We start from the raw sequence: 15157 nt of genomic DNA on the forward strand, positions 1-15157 counted from the left end.
TAAATGCTTAGATATGTGATTGTAACATAACGCGACAGGTGCTGTAACAGAGGTGGGAACGGAGGCTGGGGAAGCACAGAGAAGGGGCTGGTTTCCACTGAAAAATCAGACAAGGGTTGCTCAAAAGAAATGGCATTGGCGCTCTTGTTGAGGGTGGGTGGGCTGTTCCAGCCAAACTCTGAGGGGCTGGTTCTGAGGCGGGGTGATGGCAGGAAAGCTCACACTATGCTTGGGACGCGACAAGTGGCCTGGTGGCTGGAACACCAGCCGCCGGGGGTAAAGAATGGTAACAGATCAGATGGGGAGGAATTGTGGGGCCAGATGGTGAGGTGCCCCCTCGTCCAGTCCAAAGAGGGTGGGGTTTATCCAGTTGACACTGAGACCCTTCAGAGGTCTTTTAATTGGAATGACAGGATTGGAGCTGTTTGAACAGCAGTAACGAGTAGAGCAGGTGGTGGTGAGGAGGAGAGAAAGTTCTGGAAAAAGAATAAGTTTTGACGCCATCGCAGGGCTCTGCTTCTGCCCAGGTGTCATCAGTATGAGATCAGGCCCTACAGCCCTACTGCCCGAGTTCAGTAATGCCGGCACCCCTCTCGCGGTGACCGTGACTGTGTGCCTTATTTTCCCTCCCTGAAGTGGTGGGTGACAGTAGTACCTCACAGGGTGGTCGTGAGGCTTAAATGAATCCATCCCTGGCCCTGCGTGAGCATTTAAAGTGTTAGTTCTTATCCCCATTATGTGCAGTGGTCCAGGAAGAGTTAGGGAGTCTCCATACAGGAGGTCAGGATGAGGGGCTCCATGTCTACCTACAGTTTTGCTTCCAGCTCACCCACCTGCAAGAGGAGCAGTGACCACAACCCCTGTGTGATGAGATCCGTTTGAATTCCAAGCAAACTCAGTGCTTAATCCCCCAAGAGTTTTGACATGAATGGTCTAGAATAGATCTGATTATGTGAGTCAGCTTTTCCTCGGGGACTTTGACAGGTACTCTTGGAAGATGTGATTTTTTCAGGCCACTGGAGTGCCAGTTTGTAAATCACTAATGTGGGCCACATAATGAGAAAAGCTGCTCCCCTCGAATCGGTTTGGAGCTCTTGCATTAATGGGGTAACTGCTCAGGGACTAGATCAGCAGCACAGATAACGTGCTCAGCGGAACTGTCATGGTATCAGATCGTTGGTACCGCCCCCAGATGCCAACCTGCACCACAGCAGGTCAGGAACTTAGGGAGATGAGATCTGGGCAGTTCATCCTTCAGCAAATACTGCAGATTCCTGAGAGTTAATACTCAAGTTGCATTAGAAGAGACTCAGGTGGTACAGCTCTGAGGATACAGCACGTAGCAAAGCTGTCGTGCATACTCTAGACCAGTGGTTCCCAGGTCGGCAGTTTTGCCCCTCAGAGGACACTGGGCAATATCTGGTGATATTTAGGGTGGTCACAAGTGGAGAGATGCCGCTAGCATCTAGCAAATAGAGACCAGGACTGCTGCTAAACATCCTACAATGCCCAGGACAACCCCCCTCCCCCCCCCACAAAGAAAGATCCAATCCAAAATGTCAACCATGCCAAGGTTGAGAGACTCTTGGCCTAGGCCAGCGTTTGACCAAAATGTGATATATACGTCATCGGTGTTACCCAAAGTGAGTTTAAGGCGAGCTTATTTAAAGTTTTAATAGACACGTATTTATTTTAACATAAGTTGTAAACACATAATTAACATAAAACCAGTGATTACAAAGATACTATTGCTTAAGAGGAGGCTAAATTAGTATTTGAGGGTTTTATTTGTGTTGACTTAAAAATACGAAGTAAATAATAGTGTGAGTGGACTTCAAATATGGCTCACGCAAAAAAGCGAAGGGGTGTGGGATGATGGAGGTTAGAAAACATCAGTTTGGGCCAGGGGTCAGGAAGCTTTTTTCTGTAAAGAACTGGACAGTAAATATTTGAGGCTCTGTTGCAACTTCTCAACGCTGCCATTTTGGTGCAAAAGTTGCCACGACGGTCGGTAAACAGATGAGTCCTTTCCGCATCCTGACCCTTCTAAACTCAGTGTCTAAGATGCATCCTTTAAACTCAGTGTCCCAGGTGCGGCCTAACTGTGGGGAGAGAGGACACTGTTACTTACCCTGGTTAGTAAGAGTTTAAATATTTATGAACTCACAATGCCCGTTTTGTGCACACGTTGTTGCCAGAGCGTGATGTTTCCTCCACCTTGCATGTGTGTGTGTGGTTACTAGGGCTTGTGTTTAACCAGAATACACAACCTCACACGTATCACAATTCAGTTGTTGGATACAGCTATTGAAATAGAGTGCGTTCAAATTCCAACTCCTTCCTTTACTACCTGCGCCCTCATGGGCCTATGAATTACCGTCTCAGAGCCTCCATTTCCTGCCTAATAAAATAAGGAGAGCGACGTCTCCCTCAGGGTTGTTATAACAATGGAATGAGATGTGGAAGTCTCCAGAACAGTGGGCGACACATTCAGTAAATGTTTGCTTTTTTTCCTTTTCCATCTTAGTTCTTCCACATATTTGATTCTGTTATTAAGCCATTAATGTTGAATAAAAGTGCCAGTCACGCCCACCTATAGCTCTGCAATACACTGAAAATACTCCCTGAAAATTAAAGAATGATTTCTTCACGAATACCCTTTGAGTTGTGACTTGTCAGCCACTTAAAATGCACCTAAATGTCAGTGATTCCAGCCCATCTTTCTTTCAGCAAAAACAATAAACACTGACTGAGTGTCCACTTAGTGTCCGCCAGGGTGCCCGGCACCCACTGCAGACGTGAAGAAGACACGTCCCTGCCCCTGGAGGCATCTCCCGCTTGGCTGGGGAGGGGAAGCTAGAAAGCCAACAGATGTTCCCAATTTTCACAACTGTGGAATCTCCTGAGAACCTAGAACCTAGGCAAAGTGTTGCCCGAGACAAGTATTGAAAGATAAATAGAAATGAACAAGGTGAAGGTGGGGTGAGAGCACATCCCAGGCCGAGGGTGTGCAGTGCATCATTGCGTGCAAACGAGGGGTGAGGTGTATGGGGACAGAGGTGGGGAGGGGGTACGAGGCTAGGGGAATAATAAGGGTCAGGTTATGCGAGGCATTGCATGTCAGCTGTGTTGAAACTCCTGCTTCCAGGCTAATGGCTTTCACTCTTCTCCAGCAGTGAGACCTTCTATTTAGACCAGGTCTTCTAAGTGACAACTCCGTTCTAGAAAACCAGCATTACTAGGACTGTTGGACTGGGTGTCCCCCTTCCTGCCTATCAGCACCACCGTTGGAGACTAGGTGTAATAAGAGGCTACATTTCAGTTGATTGAGTTCTTTGCTGTGAATAGTATAGCTCGTAATGTGGATTTTTTTTTTTTTAATTTTCCATGTATATCACTCTTGGAGCACTGGTTTTCTAGACTAGGCAGACATTCAGAGTTCTAACGGTGGGACGGCCACATCTGAGGTTCCAAAAGTTGCTTTGATGACAGTCTGGAGAATAGACTGAAACAGAGAATGTTTGGAAACCACACGGAGGCCCCTTTCTGTAAATAACAAGTGAGGGGCTCCCTTGAGGCCATGCCAGTGGGACACAGGTGCAGCAGACCTACTAAAAAGATACCGTTTACCCAATTTTGCCCAAGGAAACTGAGGCTCAGAAAAGTTCATCATCTGCCCAGTGTCAAGAGGCAATAAGTGACAGAACTTGAACTTGGATCTGTGTCTTGACTCCTCAAACAGAGGCCCCAACAGAACCTTTCCAACCTCCTTCCCAGCTGACTCTTCTGCTCCCTTGTGTCTTGGCTTGTGGTCCTGTGGTTCTCCAGAGCTACCAGATGTGTGGGATTATCTGGTATTTGTCTTCCTCCTTCTCAGCATTTTTCCTAACACAGAGTTGGCATATATTTATCAATAGAATATTTGTTAAGACCCTTTTGGTGGCTTCACCCAGCTTGCTGGAAAACACCTTCTTCATCCTTATGGGAAACTGGGCATCCTGTCACGTGCTAGATTCATACATCACGAAAATGACCGGATTGGCCAGGCGAGGTCTCCAGCTGTTTCTGTCATACCCCCAACCAGGCAGTGACTGGTCCCTGTTTTTCAAGGCCGGCAGTCTTGTATGTAGGACATGCCCAAGGTGCCAGGGGATCTGTCTTATAACCCCCTTCTCCAGGTTTCACCCTTCCCGTAGATCTTTGAGAGAGGAGAATTTGCAGTCCCTTCTTTATCACAGACTACTTGCGAAGCTGAGTTTCTTATCTTTCTTTGCATCACATTTCTCCTTCCTCTGTCCTCCTGAGGCAGTTCGGAGCCATCTACCTTAAGAAACTCTCGTGCTTTCTAGTTTCCAACTTTTATTTCCTCAAGAATAGCTAGGGGCTTCATTTCACTCTTGCTCTTGTCACACCCCCAGCCCTGTGCCTTCACCGGAGCCAATGATTAAACTAGAAATGGGGGAGAGAGGAGGCAGAGGTGAGGCAAAGCAGGAGCCCTGGAATTACATTTTTGCTTCTTCCGTCCCACCTCCCCGTAACACCCAGTGTAGAAATGCAAGCACGGCTGGAACGCGGGTTGTTGTCTGAGGGAACGGCCGCCTGTGAGGTGGGTCAGTACCTCCTTCGTCACCTCTCAGTAAGCTATTGGGTTTTCCCCCGGAGACCATCCTCCACCTTCTTGCTCTCACCGCCCTGCCGTTGATAGTAAATTCGGTGGGAAGTGGGCCCCCTAACCTGCTAATGTCTAATTAAGATGCTGCATTTTTGTAGATATGTGATTTCATCCTAGGCGGTGGTTGAAGGTTGTTTCTTTTTTTTTTTTTTTTAAGTTGATTTAGTTCATTGCCTTGAACATCATTGCTCATAATGTGTTAACTAGATTTTCCATTTGTGTCACTAAAGAGTGATGTGAAAAATACAGAGAGAAAAACAGCCCTTTGGAAACAATGGAAGAAAGTGAATTGAATTTAAATTAGACATAGCGATCATTTAAAGTGTAATCGAAAGTTTTAAAGGGGACCTAGCATGCATTCATATGTGATAAGATTTTTTACTTTTGGAGAAAATATTCGAAGGTAAAATTGTTGCTAGACAGCCTAACCTCACTCTCCGTTTCCTTACGTGTGTCAGACACTGTTGGATGGTAAAATGCCTTCAGTTTCCCATGTTTAGAAATTCCTTAAAAGAAAGACGCAGATTCCCCTTCAAGTTAATCTGAAAGAGAATTATAAAATGTAACTATATGTTTCTGGCACCCTTATTCCTGCTGACTTCATTCAGAGCCGGTTATAAAGAGGCTTCTAAATTGCTGTAGGAACCTAGGATAGACTCTAATAAGAAAATAACTGTTTTCTTTACTTTTGATAATACACATTTCCTGATTTTCTTACAATGAACCTCATATGGCTTTTATTAGAAGCAAATCATTTTTAATTAAAAAATATTTTTTATCTGACTTGGCGCAACTAAGGGGGTAGAACCAAGAATATGATCATTGTTGCTCCTTGGAACACTGACCTGCTGAAAAACCAGACCGGCGTTACCTGTGTCAGCTGAGGGTCTGAACATTGCCCTTGGGAGAGAACTTGGTCTGAGTCGTCCTTGCTCACATCCACCCTGATGTCATACGTGGGTCTCCAGTCCCATGGTCCCACCTCTTCTCTTTCTCTGTATCTGCATCCATGACACTTCAAACAATTTCTCCACCCTCAGCCCCACCAGTCACGCTACATAGCTTCGAAAGCTGGAACCTCATATATTAATATTACCTTTTTCTGAAGTCTCTCGCTTCAGCGTCAAATTAATCCTTTTACTCTTCCTGTGAGACGTGTGGGTTGCAAAGGAACCTTCCTTTGACCATTGGAGTTGTTGCTCTTAACCAGAGATACAAGGAGTTAAATTTATTAATTTTTTATTTTTTAAACTGCGGTAAATAGGACATGAAATTCACCATCTTCCCCTTTCTAAAGTATACAGTTTACTGGCATTTAGGTATATTCACAAATTATCGTGCTACCGTCACCACCGTCCAGCCACAGGGAATTAGAATTCTCATCTCCTATTCTCTGCTGCTACCACCATCTGCTGTCCCAACACATTTAGCTGTTAGGTAAGAAATGAGACTTGAATTGCCCAGCAGTTCTTTTGTCTCTTAGGACCAGACAGCTAAGTTTTTAAGAGGTTCCGATGCATTTGATATAACACGTTAGCTAGAATCTATGTTTTCTTTTTTCCTTCTCTTTAAACAGCTCTGAGCAGCGGGTCCCGTGTTCTGCTTCTTACCACAGCTCTGGTTTGCACTCGGGTGACAGTGTCACAAAAGCAGGACCTCTGGGCCTTCCGGAAATAAGACAAGTGCCAACTGTTGTGATCGAATGTGATGACAATAAAGAAAACGTGCCTCACGAATCAGACTACGAAGACTCCCCTTGCCTGTACACAAGAGGAGAGGAGGATGAGGAGGAAGAGGACGAGGATGACGACAGCTCATTGTATACCAGTGGGTGCATCCAAATTCTGCGGGGGGCAGGAGGGGGCGGCTGGTGGGAGGAGCTGCCCACCTCTGTGGGTTCTAATCTGAGTTCGTGTTACTGTTTCTTCATTAGTAAAAGGGAAGGGTAACTGTCCTCTGGACAGCCTCAGAGCTCTAAAAATTACATCATGCACCATCTCCTGCCTCTTTAGATGTCTCTTTCTTCCTTTGATTGATTCCTTTGGGATGCAACACCCCCATCAATTAAAAAAAAAAAAAAAGACGAGGTGGGGAGGCACCTGAAAATTCAACTCCTGTCTACAAAATATACAAAAATACTAACCATTGTATATGGAACAAATTCATTTTTAAGCATACCTCAACCACTGCATTTAAATTTCAGTGATCCACTTTTTAACGCATGAACTTATAGCAACCTTTTCCTGACTGCGCGCCTGACGGTGTGCTAAGATTTTATTCTTATCTACATCTTACAACCTACAGGGCATAAACTACTGCCCCATTTTACAGGTAAGGGGAGAAAATGGAGAGGTAAGGGACTTGCCCCAGGGCCTCACGTCTACCAAGTGGCAGAGCTGAGCGTTGAAGCTGCCTATGTCTCATTACAAAGCCCACGTTCTAAAACCAGCAGGAGAAGAAAGAAGACAAGCACTTACTATATAAAATCCAAAGGAATCCCCCAAACTTGCTGCTTCCGAGTCTCTCCCTCTTGTTTCACAGACGAGGCTTCAGCTAGCTCGCTACACTTGAGCGCTGGAAATAGCCCTGGTGTCGAGGAGAGAACCCCAGGCGGTGGCGCAGCCAAAGGCCCACGTGATCCATGAGGGAAGGGGCTCTTGCCCAGCCTCTGCCTGGAGAATGGAACCCTTTATATCAGGGCTTCTCAGCTTCGGCACAAGTGACGTCTTGGGCCAGATAATTCTTTGTCATGGCAGCTGCCCTGTGCGTTGTAGGACGTTTAGTAGTCTCTAGCCACTGGGTGCGAGTAGCACTCTCCCCATCAAACCCCACTTTGACCACCCAAAATGTCCCTAGACTTTGCCAAATGTCCCCTTGGGGTGGGGGAAGGGTGCAAAAATCACTCCTGATTGAGAATCATGGATTTATTCCAGGTGTAAGGAAGCCCTGTTCTTGGTGTTCAGAATCTCTTATGCTAAAAAGAAAAGCCATCCCAGAATATTGCCTGTTTCAGTGAGCTGGCTCCCTCTCCCACCCCACACTGACCCCACGTTGCCCAACTTTACTTTCCTCCACACCCCCCAGCCCCACCAAAGCTGATCTCTTCTGTCTCCTGTGATTCCCTGGCTTCCCCATCACCTCTGAGCGTCCACACACACAGACACCCACCAGCTGCTGCCTGTTCATCTCGTCTCATTTATCCTGCCTGTGCCAGCCTCTCCTCCTCTATCCCTCCTTCGCCCTTTGCATTCTGTCATGCACGCCGCAGTCTGTCCTGCCCTCCTTTGTGATGTTGCCCACACGCAGGGGGAGTTCCTGGGGAGCAAAGATCCAATCACAGGCTCCCGTGTGCCCCTCACATGCCCAGCACGCCGTGAGGCAGAAGAGGACGTGCTGATTGCTGGAACTGTATGAAAGTTACATACTGTAACTGTCCTCCTTTGCCCGAGGTCTTGACCACTCTCAGGTGTTGGGCTGTTCTGACTGTCTCCCCACCTCTCATCTGTGGTCCACGGTTGTCCCTAGAGGAGCCCGGGCAGGATGGTGATGACTTTATTAACTTGTCTCTCCCCCTCTGCAGGCTCCCTGGCCATGAAGGTGTGCAGGAAGGACTCCTTAGCCATCAAACTCAGCAACAGGCCCTCCAAGCGAGAGCTGGAAGAAAAGAACATCCTTCCGAGGCAGACAGATGAGGAGCGGCTGGAGCTGAGGCAGCAGATCGGCACCAAGCTCACCAGGTAGGACGGCGGAGCCACTGGCTCCATGGATTCCCTTGGGAGGGTTCCGTCTCCATCCTCAAATCCATCCTGAGCATCTCTGAAGAGCTCCCTGCAGAAAAAGTCCATGGAAAATGTTCCATTTCTTCTCCAGGGTTGCTTTCATGGTTCCCTCTTTTTCACTCATCAAAATCTTGGAAATTTCACTTAACTAAAGATTCAAGCTGAGAGGCTAATTTCCAGGGAGAATAACCCCCTGTAGAACAATCCCCACCATCCAGTAGAATTGAGGACCTGTCAATACGTAGGTGCTGGGGTTTGGTTGAAGACAAAGCAATCAAATAAATGGACTTTTCTGCGAGACTGTGCAACTGGAAGACATCAGTGGTGGGTAAAGATGCCTCCTTACTGAGCCGGGACTCTTCTTCAGTGATTGCCCCTCTGAGCGCGTATTACAGACTTAGGCAAAGCAGCATGTCATATTAATATGTTAAACACCTATGTGTGTATGTGTAACCTAGGACACCTTTATATAGTGTTAGCTGACGTTTGTGACACACTTATTATTTGCTGGGCATTCCTCTAAACGTTTTATATGTGTTCATTCATTTAATCTTTGAGCTTCCCTGTGAAATGGACATTTCTATGCCCATTTCACAGATAACACCAGAGAGAACTTAATTACCTGCATAATGTCAAACAGGATGGCTCTGGAGTGCTCCCTCTTGAGCACATGTGATGCTGCCTCTGTAATAATTGTTACCCCATGAGCCCTCACTCTGGCCCAGGCACCGTGCCCAGTGTGTGGGTGCAGTGTGTAGAGGTCTGCCGGGGTTTCCTCCTGACTCTCCCGCTCACCGCCATCTAGCCTGTGTAGGTCACTTATTCTCTTCCCCTGTGTTTTCTGCCTTTGTAAGATGGGGAGTTGTAAGAATTAAATGATGTAAGTAAAACACTTAAAATGGCCCCTCGCCCGTAGGAGACGCTCGGTTGTCTGCTATTGTTACTTCGTCTTCTTCCAATAACCCCATCAAGTGCCTTTCGCTGTCACCTTCACCAACGCAAGTAGGAGACTAGCGCATAAAGACGTCATCTAACCATATGCTGGTGTTCCTCACTCCAACTCGATTTGTTACTTTAGGGCAGTGTCTCTCTCTCGTAATTCACTTGGTTTCCTCCTGGAGGATGTTGTTTTAACAGTACAGGGCTGTGTAAAATGGTCAACACTGATGGATGGTTTGGCCTTGTGTTGTGTGGTCTTTAAAGTCATAGGATGAGAAATCTAATCACCTGCCTCTCTCCCTCCCCCCACACACCTCTTTAATTAAATGCAATAACACATCCATACCTTGGCCATCAGATCTCTCTAACTTCCTCTAGGGAGCCTGTCCCATGGGGGAGTATCCTGTTTATTAAACACTCTTCCTTCGATTAAAGTGAAATCTCTGTCCATGCATTTCCCACCCATTGGTCTTATTCTCTTCTTTCTGCAGCTACTCAGAGCCTCATCCCTCTTAACATGCATGCTTTCAGGTACGTGGAGACAAGGATCCAGGCTCCTGAGTCTCCTCTCCTAGATTACATATGGCCAGATCCTCTCTCTAGGGCTGGATGGGATGGGTGGGTGGGTTCCTTCTAGGTTGCTTCCTGAGCCAGCTTGTTCAATGTTACACCTGATACAAATAGGACTCTCCGTTGGGGGACTAGAAAGAAGAGAAGGAGCAGATCCTTGACCCCAGCCCCTCTTCCCAAAGTTCAGCTTCACCCCTGAAGCGTGGACATCCTTTATTCTAGTTCTTTCCCTCCCTTCCATCTCCCCAGCTTTGAGGCAGTAAAAGCAGAGCTCTAGGATTGTGGGGAAAATGGAAACCTTCTCTGCAGATGTACGTGAGATGCCAGCACATCTGGTTGCCCAAGGGGGCATCTTCTTTGGAAAGAGTGACAGAGGTGGGAGAGGCGGAAAGTAGATGTGTGCAGCTGGTCCCTCTCCTTGTCCACAGAGCATCATCTGCCTGGAGGAAACTGGCAAAGTGAAAGTGCCCATTGTCCCAGAACACACGCCTAAGCAGAGACAGCCCAGCATCTCGTGCCTGTATCCAAACCTGCATCCCACTGCTATGAGCGCGTGGCTGTGGCAGAGACACAGCCCAGAGGCAGGAAGAGACATAGGCCGTCCGTGCACGGCAAGAAGGTCTCTGCGTTTGAAGCCTTACTCTTGGAAGTCGTCCCTTTTCCAACCTTTCCTCTTGTAACAACACTTAGATGCTGCTCAGGAGGATGGTCGCCATAGTGATGTCCATTCCCAGCCCTCGCTCACCCTGGTCAGCAGGAGACACACTGACCAGGAAGAGAAAGATGGAGGTAGAGAGGGCAGCATTGGGAATATTCCAGGTGTTGAGCTCTGAATCTGTTTCGTCTTTGTTCACTGTTTCAACTAGGGAGTTTATTTCCTCGTGGTATAACCCTGGGCATCGCAGCCAGATTGCAGGAACTGGGCCTAAAGGAAAGGACATCAGGAGTGTTGAGCAGGTTAAGAAAGTTGCACAGAGTTCAGCAAATCTGGTTGGGAAGCCCAATCCGCATCTCAAGGTCTTCTTTGGCAAGGAGTTTTAAGGACTCTTCCCTTTAGAATGAGAACCCAGCTTGGTGCTTCCAGCCGCTCATTTATTCTAAAGCCAGGGCAGGAGGAAGGGGAAATCTGAGAACCGGAAGGTAACCATGGTGGAGAGAGAACTAACCTGAGGCCCGGAGCCTTGGCTTCTAGCTCTGGCCCTGCGGTTTCCTAAGTAGACATTTGCTCTCTCTGGGCCTACATTTCCTAATCCAGGGGGATTAGAATAGACCATCTGATCACTTTGTGTAAAATGTGAACTTTGTTACCATCTAAAAGTAACTTAAAAATGTAGGAGTCTGTTGTACAGTTTGTGTTTCCGATGCTACGAGGCTGCGGCTTTCTTTGGTTTTTGAGGTAGTGAGATGTACTGGAAATCTCAAGCTCTTTGAAAAGCCTACACGGCCAAGTCTGTGGTCCTCATGGAATGAGCAAGATAGAAAATATAATTTTAGCCTGATGGTTTTAATAGCATAAGAAAATGATGCAGCACTCCAAGAAGAATCCCAGACTGGGGGAAGGGAGCAGACAGCAAGTAAAAGGATATCAAGTATTAAGGCAGAATTTCCACCTAAAAATGCAAAAATATTGTTCTTCCAAAAATGTTTTCTCATTGATGCTGTTGGGCAGACTCTCCTAAACCTCGGTCAACAAGACATCTGGATGCTTTGATAATAAATAACTATTTCAACTGCCATTTGAGAAGTACGGGCTGCCCTTGAGACATGAACGTGGTCAGCTGGGGGCGCGGTGCTCTGCCCCGTAAGTGTACAGACTCAGGCTGGGTGCAGAGAGCCAAGGGGCCAACACGGCCATCCGCTGGGGTGTGGGGGGATGAAATAGTAGAACTTGGACTTTATTTTATATCATTCTTTTTAAGTCAGTTGTGTCTGTTTTATAGTATATGTATGTACACACACATATATCAATGCAGTAGTACTTGTATGTAACTTATAAATAAAGAAATGGCATATGTGGGGGTACATGCTTAAAAAATTAAGTTGAAGGAGTTCTCAGAAAGCTTTGAGTTCACAGGTCTCAGGGTCCCTTCTCAGGGCAGCATGAGCAGGTCTCTTCCTCCCCAGGGACCTCTAAAAAAGGACTTTCAACCCAGCTGTCTCTGTTTCAGGAATTTAGTCAGTTGGTTTTCAGAATGTGTCTAAGTGACTATGGAAAAATACATTACAGTTGAATGAAGAAATTGGTCGAAATAGCTGTAACTGCTTTCTTTTCCTTCATGCTTTTGAGTCTGGGAATCAGAAGGATTTAAGGTTAAAGCACGGGTAGTTGTTGATAGTTTGAATCTATACGTGCAGCATGAGGTCCAGCACCAAGCATCATGTGGCAGATGAGGTGCAGGACCTGGCTTTGAAAATTACCGGAATTCTCCCTCTTCTCTCCTCCTTGGTACTTACCACTGCCACCTCTTAAAAAGCTATCGTGGTGGCAGGGGAGTGCGGAATGAGATGGGGAGGCAGAAAAATGATGACCTGATCATCCCCATGAAACCTAATGTGTTATTCTCTCTTATTTAGAATTTAATATGCTAGATGGAAGGAGTATTCTAAATCTGTATTTTATGCTTTCAAGTAGTTCTCACTATAGGCAGAATATAACATAATATATACAGAAGATTATGTGCTGCTTTAAATCATAATATAACATTCAAGGGAGAAACTTGAAATCCATTTTTCATGCTCAGTGCACAGGCAATAAGGTGCAGTAATCCTGACTTCTGACTGTAGCTTGCATGCTGTTTATGGTTTGGGGAAATCAGTGTTATGAGTCTTGACGCACTGGAGCCTAGTTCCAAGATGGTGAATGGTATTTTCCCCCAAATCTAAGGGCTGATGCTAAGTGTGAGCTTGTACCTTCCCAGGCTAGGTAATTTCTTCTGTTGCAAAAGCACTTTCTAAAAATAGGAATAACAAAGGCTCTGTGAATTCACTTCTGCTTTGGCTGAGTGTGCCCTGGACACGCGTCCCTGTGAATCACTTGAAAGAAAGAAGGAAGGAGAATAGACGTGAGTGGAGGTTTGGAGGAGCTCCCCTGTACACCTGGCTTTTGCAGCCTTGCAGCTGCATCCTGCTCATCGCCACTTTGACTGTGATGAAGGATGGAGTGGAGAGGGGACCAAAGAGGACTGGGAAGAGCACACCTGTATCCACTCATCTTCACATCCACAAAGCCTGGGTGGGAATGGCTCAGGTGGGTGGGCTTTTTCTGTGGATTCCAAGCCCTCCCATAAACAAAACTGAAATTAGATCCCAGTCACCACGCTGAAACTGAGTGATTGGAACAAGCTAAATCAGGGTGAAATATGACGGGAATGGAGTTATTGAATACTGCAGCATTTGCATAACAGACCTGTGGAATCTTCGAGCAGCTCAGCTGCTTTCAGATCATTTGACACCTCCCATTAACTCACTGCACAAAATAGAAAATCTTCTCTAAAAGCCCTCCAAAAAGGCTGACATCTTCTGAACGGTGTTGAGTTGAGGCTATCACATGACCTGACTGATGGAAAGTTAAGGGCAACCACACATCTGTTTTCTGTTTGTTTGTTTGTTTTAATGAAAGGTACGAAAGCTGTCCTGATAAGATTTGAGAGAGGCGTGTTGGGAGGAGGTGGAACAAAACTTTAGGACCACATGTGTAGCAGTTGTGACATTGAGGTGAGAGCCACACCCATCGCAGGTGTTACTGCCTGGGGCCCTTGAACTCTCTAATCAATAGAAATTAAGAGGCCAGGCAAGGCTTTACTGGGGCTTGTGCTGCAGCAGGAGGGAGTGAAAACAAGTAACAGGTGCCAAGGTGGGGCCTTAAATGGGATGAGGGTGGGGCGGATGGGTGGGTCATGCCAGAGGGCTGGCTTAGGTGGTCTGTCCACCCCGTTGGTGGTGCTGTGTGCAAGGATCATCCACAGGACCCTGCTTTGGCTCCCGGCACCTCAGAAATGGTAGTTGGTTTGTGGCCTTTTTGTATCTTGTTGTCCATAATTTGCCCCAACCGTGCATGCACGCGTGCAATTCTTTTTAGTCCATCATAGTTTCTTTGTATTCTGCTGCTGGAGAAAACATCTGTCCAGGTGCGAGTGCAGGCGCATGGGTAGAGGGTCCCAGGTCCCAGCCTGTCTCACAGGCACCCACAGCCATGCAACATGTCTTAGAGCCTTGCAGGTTCATTTGCAACCTTCTTGCCCTCTCACCCCAGCCTCCAGCTGTAAAGAAATGCAGTCAAGATTGAGTTCTTGACATCCTATTGCCAAGATGGAGTTCTGAACCCTGACAGCGTGCCTGTGTGTGTATATGTGTGTGTGTAAGAGAGGAGCCACAGTGTGCAAGCCCCACACCGGATGTTGAGGAACAAAGCCGCATCTTGTCAAGCCCTTCCAGGGCTCTACATTTGTGACTTGCAGCAGCCCCTGTCGCCTGTGCATTTTTCAGTGATACAGTAAGTGTGGAGGACAAAGGAGCTGCTTTTTATCTTGCAGGAACAGAATCCATCTCAGTGTTTCAAACTTGCAAAGTTTAAAAAAAAAAAAAACAAAACTGGCCATCATTGGGCGATGGAGAGTCTTAGTTTGTGTGTGTTTGTTTTTAAGATTTTTTTGATGTGGACCATTTTTTAAAGTTTTTATTGAATTGGTTACAATACTGCTTCTGTTTTATGTTTTGGTTTTTGGCCACAAGGCATGTGGGATCTTAGCTCCCCAACCAGGGATGGAACCCATCTTTTCTACCCCCTGCATTGGAAGACAAAGTCTTAACCACTGGACCACCAGGAAAGTCCCTTAGTTTTTTTTAATAAGCTTTTTTAAGTGGCAGATTATTCCAACAGCATTTCAAATTTGGGGCACAGGGGGCAAGAAGGGTACAGTTATATTCAACTACAGACTAAGAATGAGCGAGTCCTCTAGGCTGCTGTATGGCCACATTTTAAGAGATTCCGTTTAACTTGAAAGAGTTAGATAAGTGCTGCCCTTTCAGTTCTCCAGGGATTTTCTCCTGCTCAGGATTAGGTCATCTGCGGTGATTCTTGTTTGTTGTTCGTCTTAGCAGATGGCAGAAAGACCCTGTTTCTTGGAATATTTGGCTAAGAAAGTGGTCTGTGTATGTTTAGAGACAACCACTCAGGGTGGTGGTCCCTGACATAACA

The 15157-nt window shown here is 46.5% G+C and overlaps 1 protein-coding gene across 3 annotated transcripts in view; it reads left to right on the plus strand.

Moving 5' to 3' along the window:
* PHACTR1 (phosphatase and actin regulator 1) overlaps positions 1-15157 on the plus strand; it is a 505241-nt gene that overhangs the window by 456953 nt on the left and 33131 nt on the right. For all 3 annotated transcript variants that reach the window (XM_057700185.1, XM_057700184.1, XM_057700183.1), the window contains 2 exons: positions 6249-6499; positions 8253-8409. In XM_057700185.1, coding sequence (XP_057556168.1) covers positions 6249-6499; positions 8253-8409 — 408 coding nt within the window. The remainder of the gene's footprint in view (positions 1-6248; positions 6500-8252; positions 8410-15157) is intronic.

The sequence above is a fragment of the Hippopotamus amphibius genome, chromosome 11, assembly GCF_030028045.1.
Source record: "Hippopotamus amphibius kiboko isolate mHipAmp2 chromosome 11, mHipAmp2.hap2, whole genome shotgun sequence".
Lineage (NCBI taxonomy): Eukaryota > Metazoa > Chordata > Mammalia > Artiodactyla > Hippopotamidae > Hippopotamus > Hippopotamus amphibius.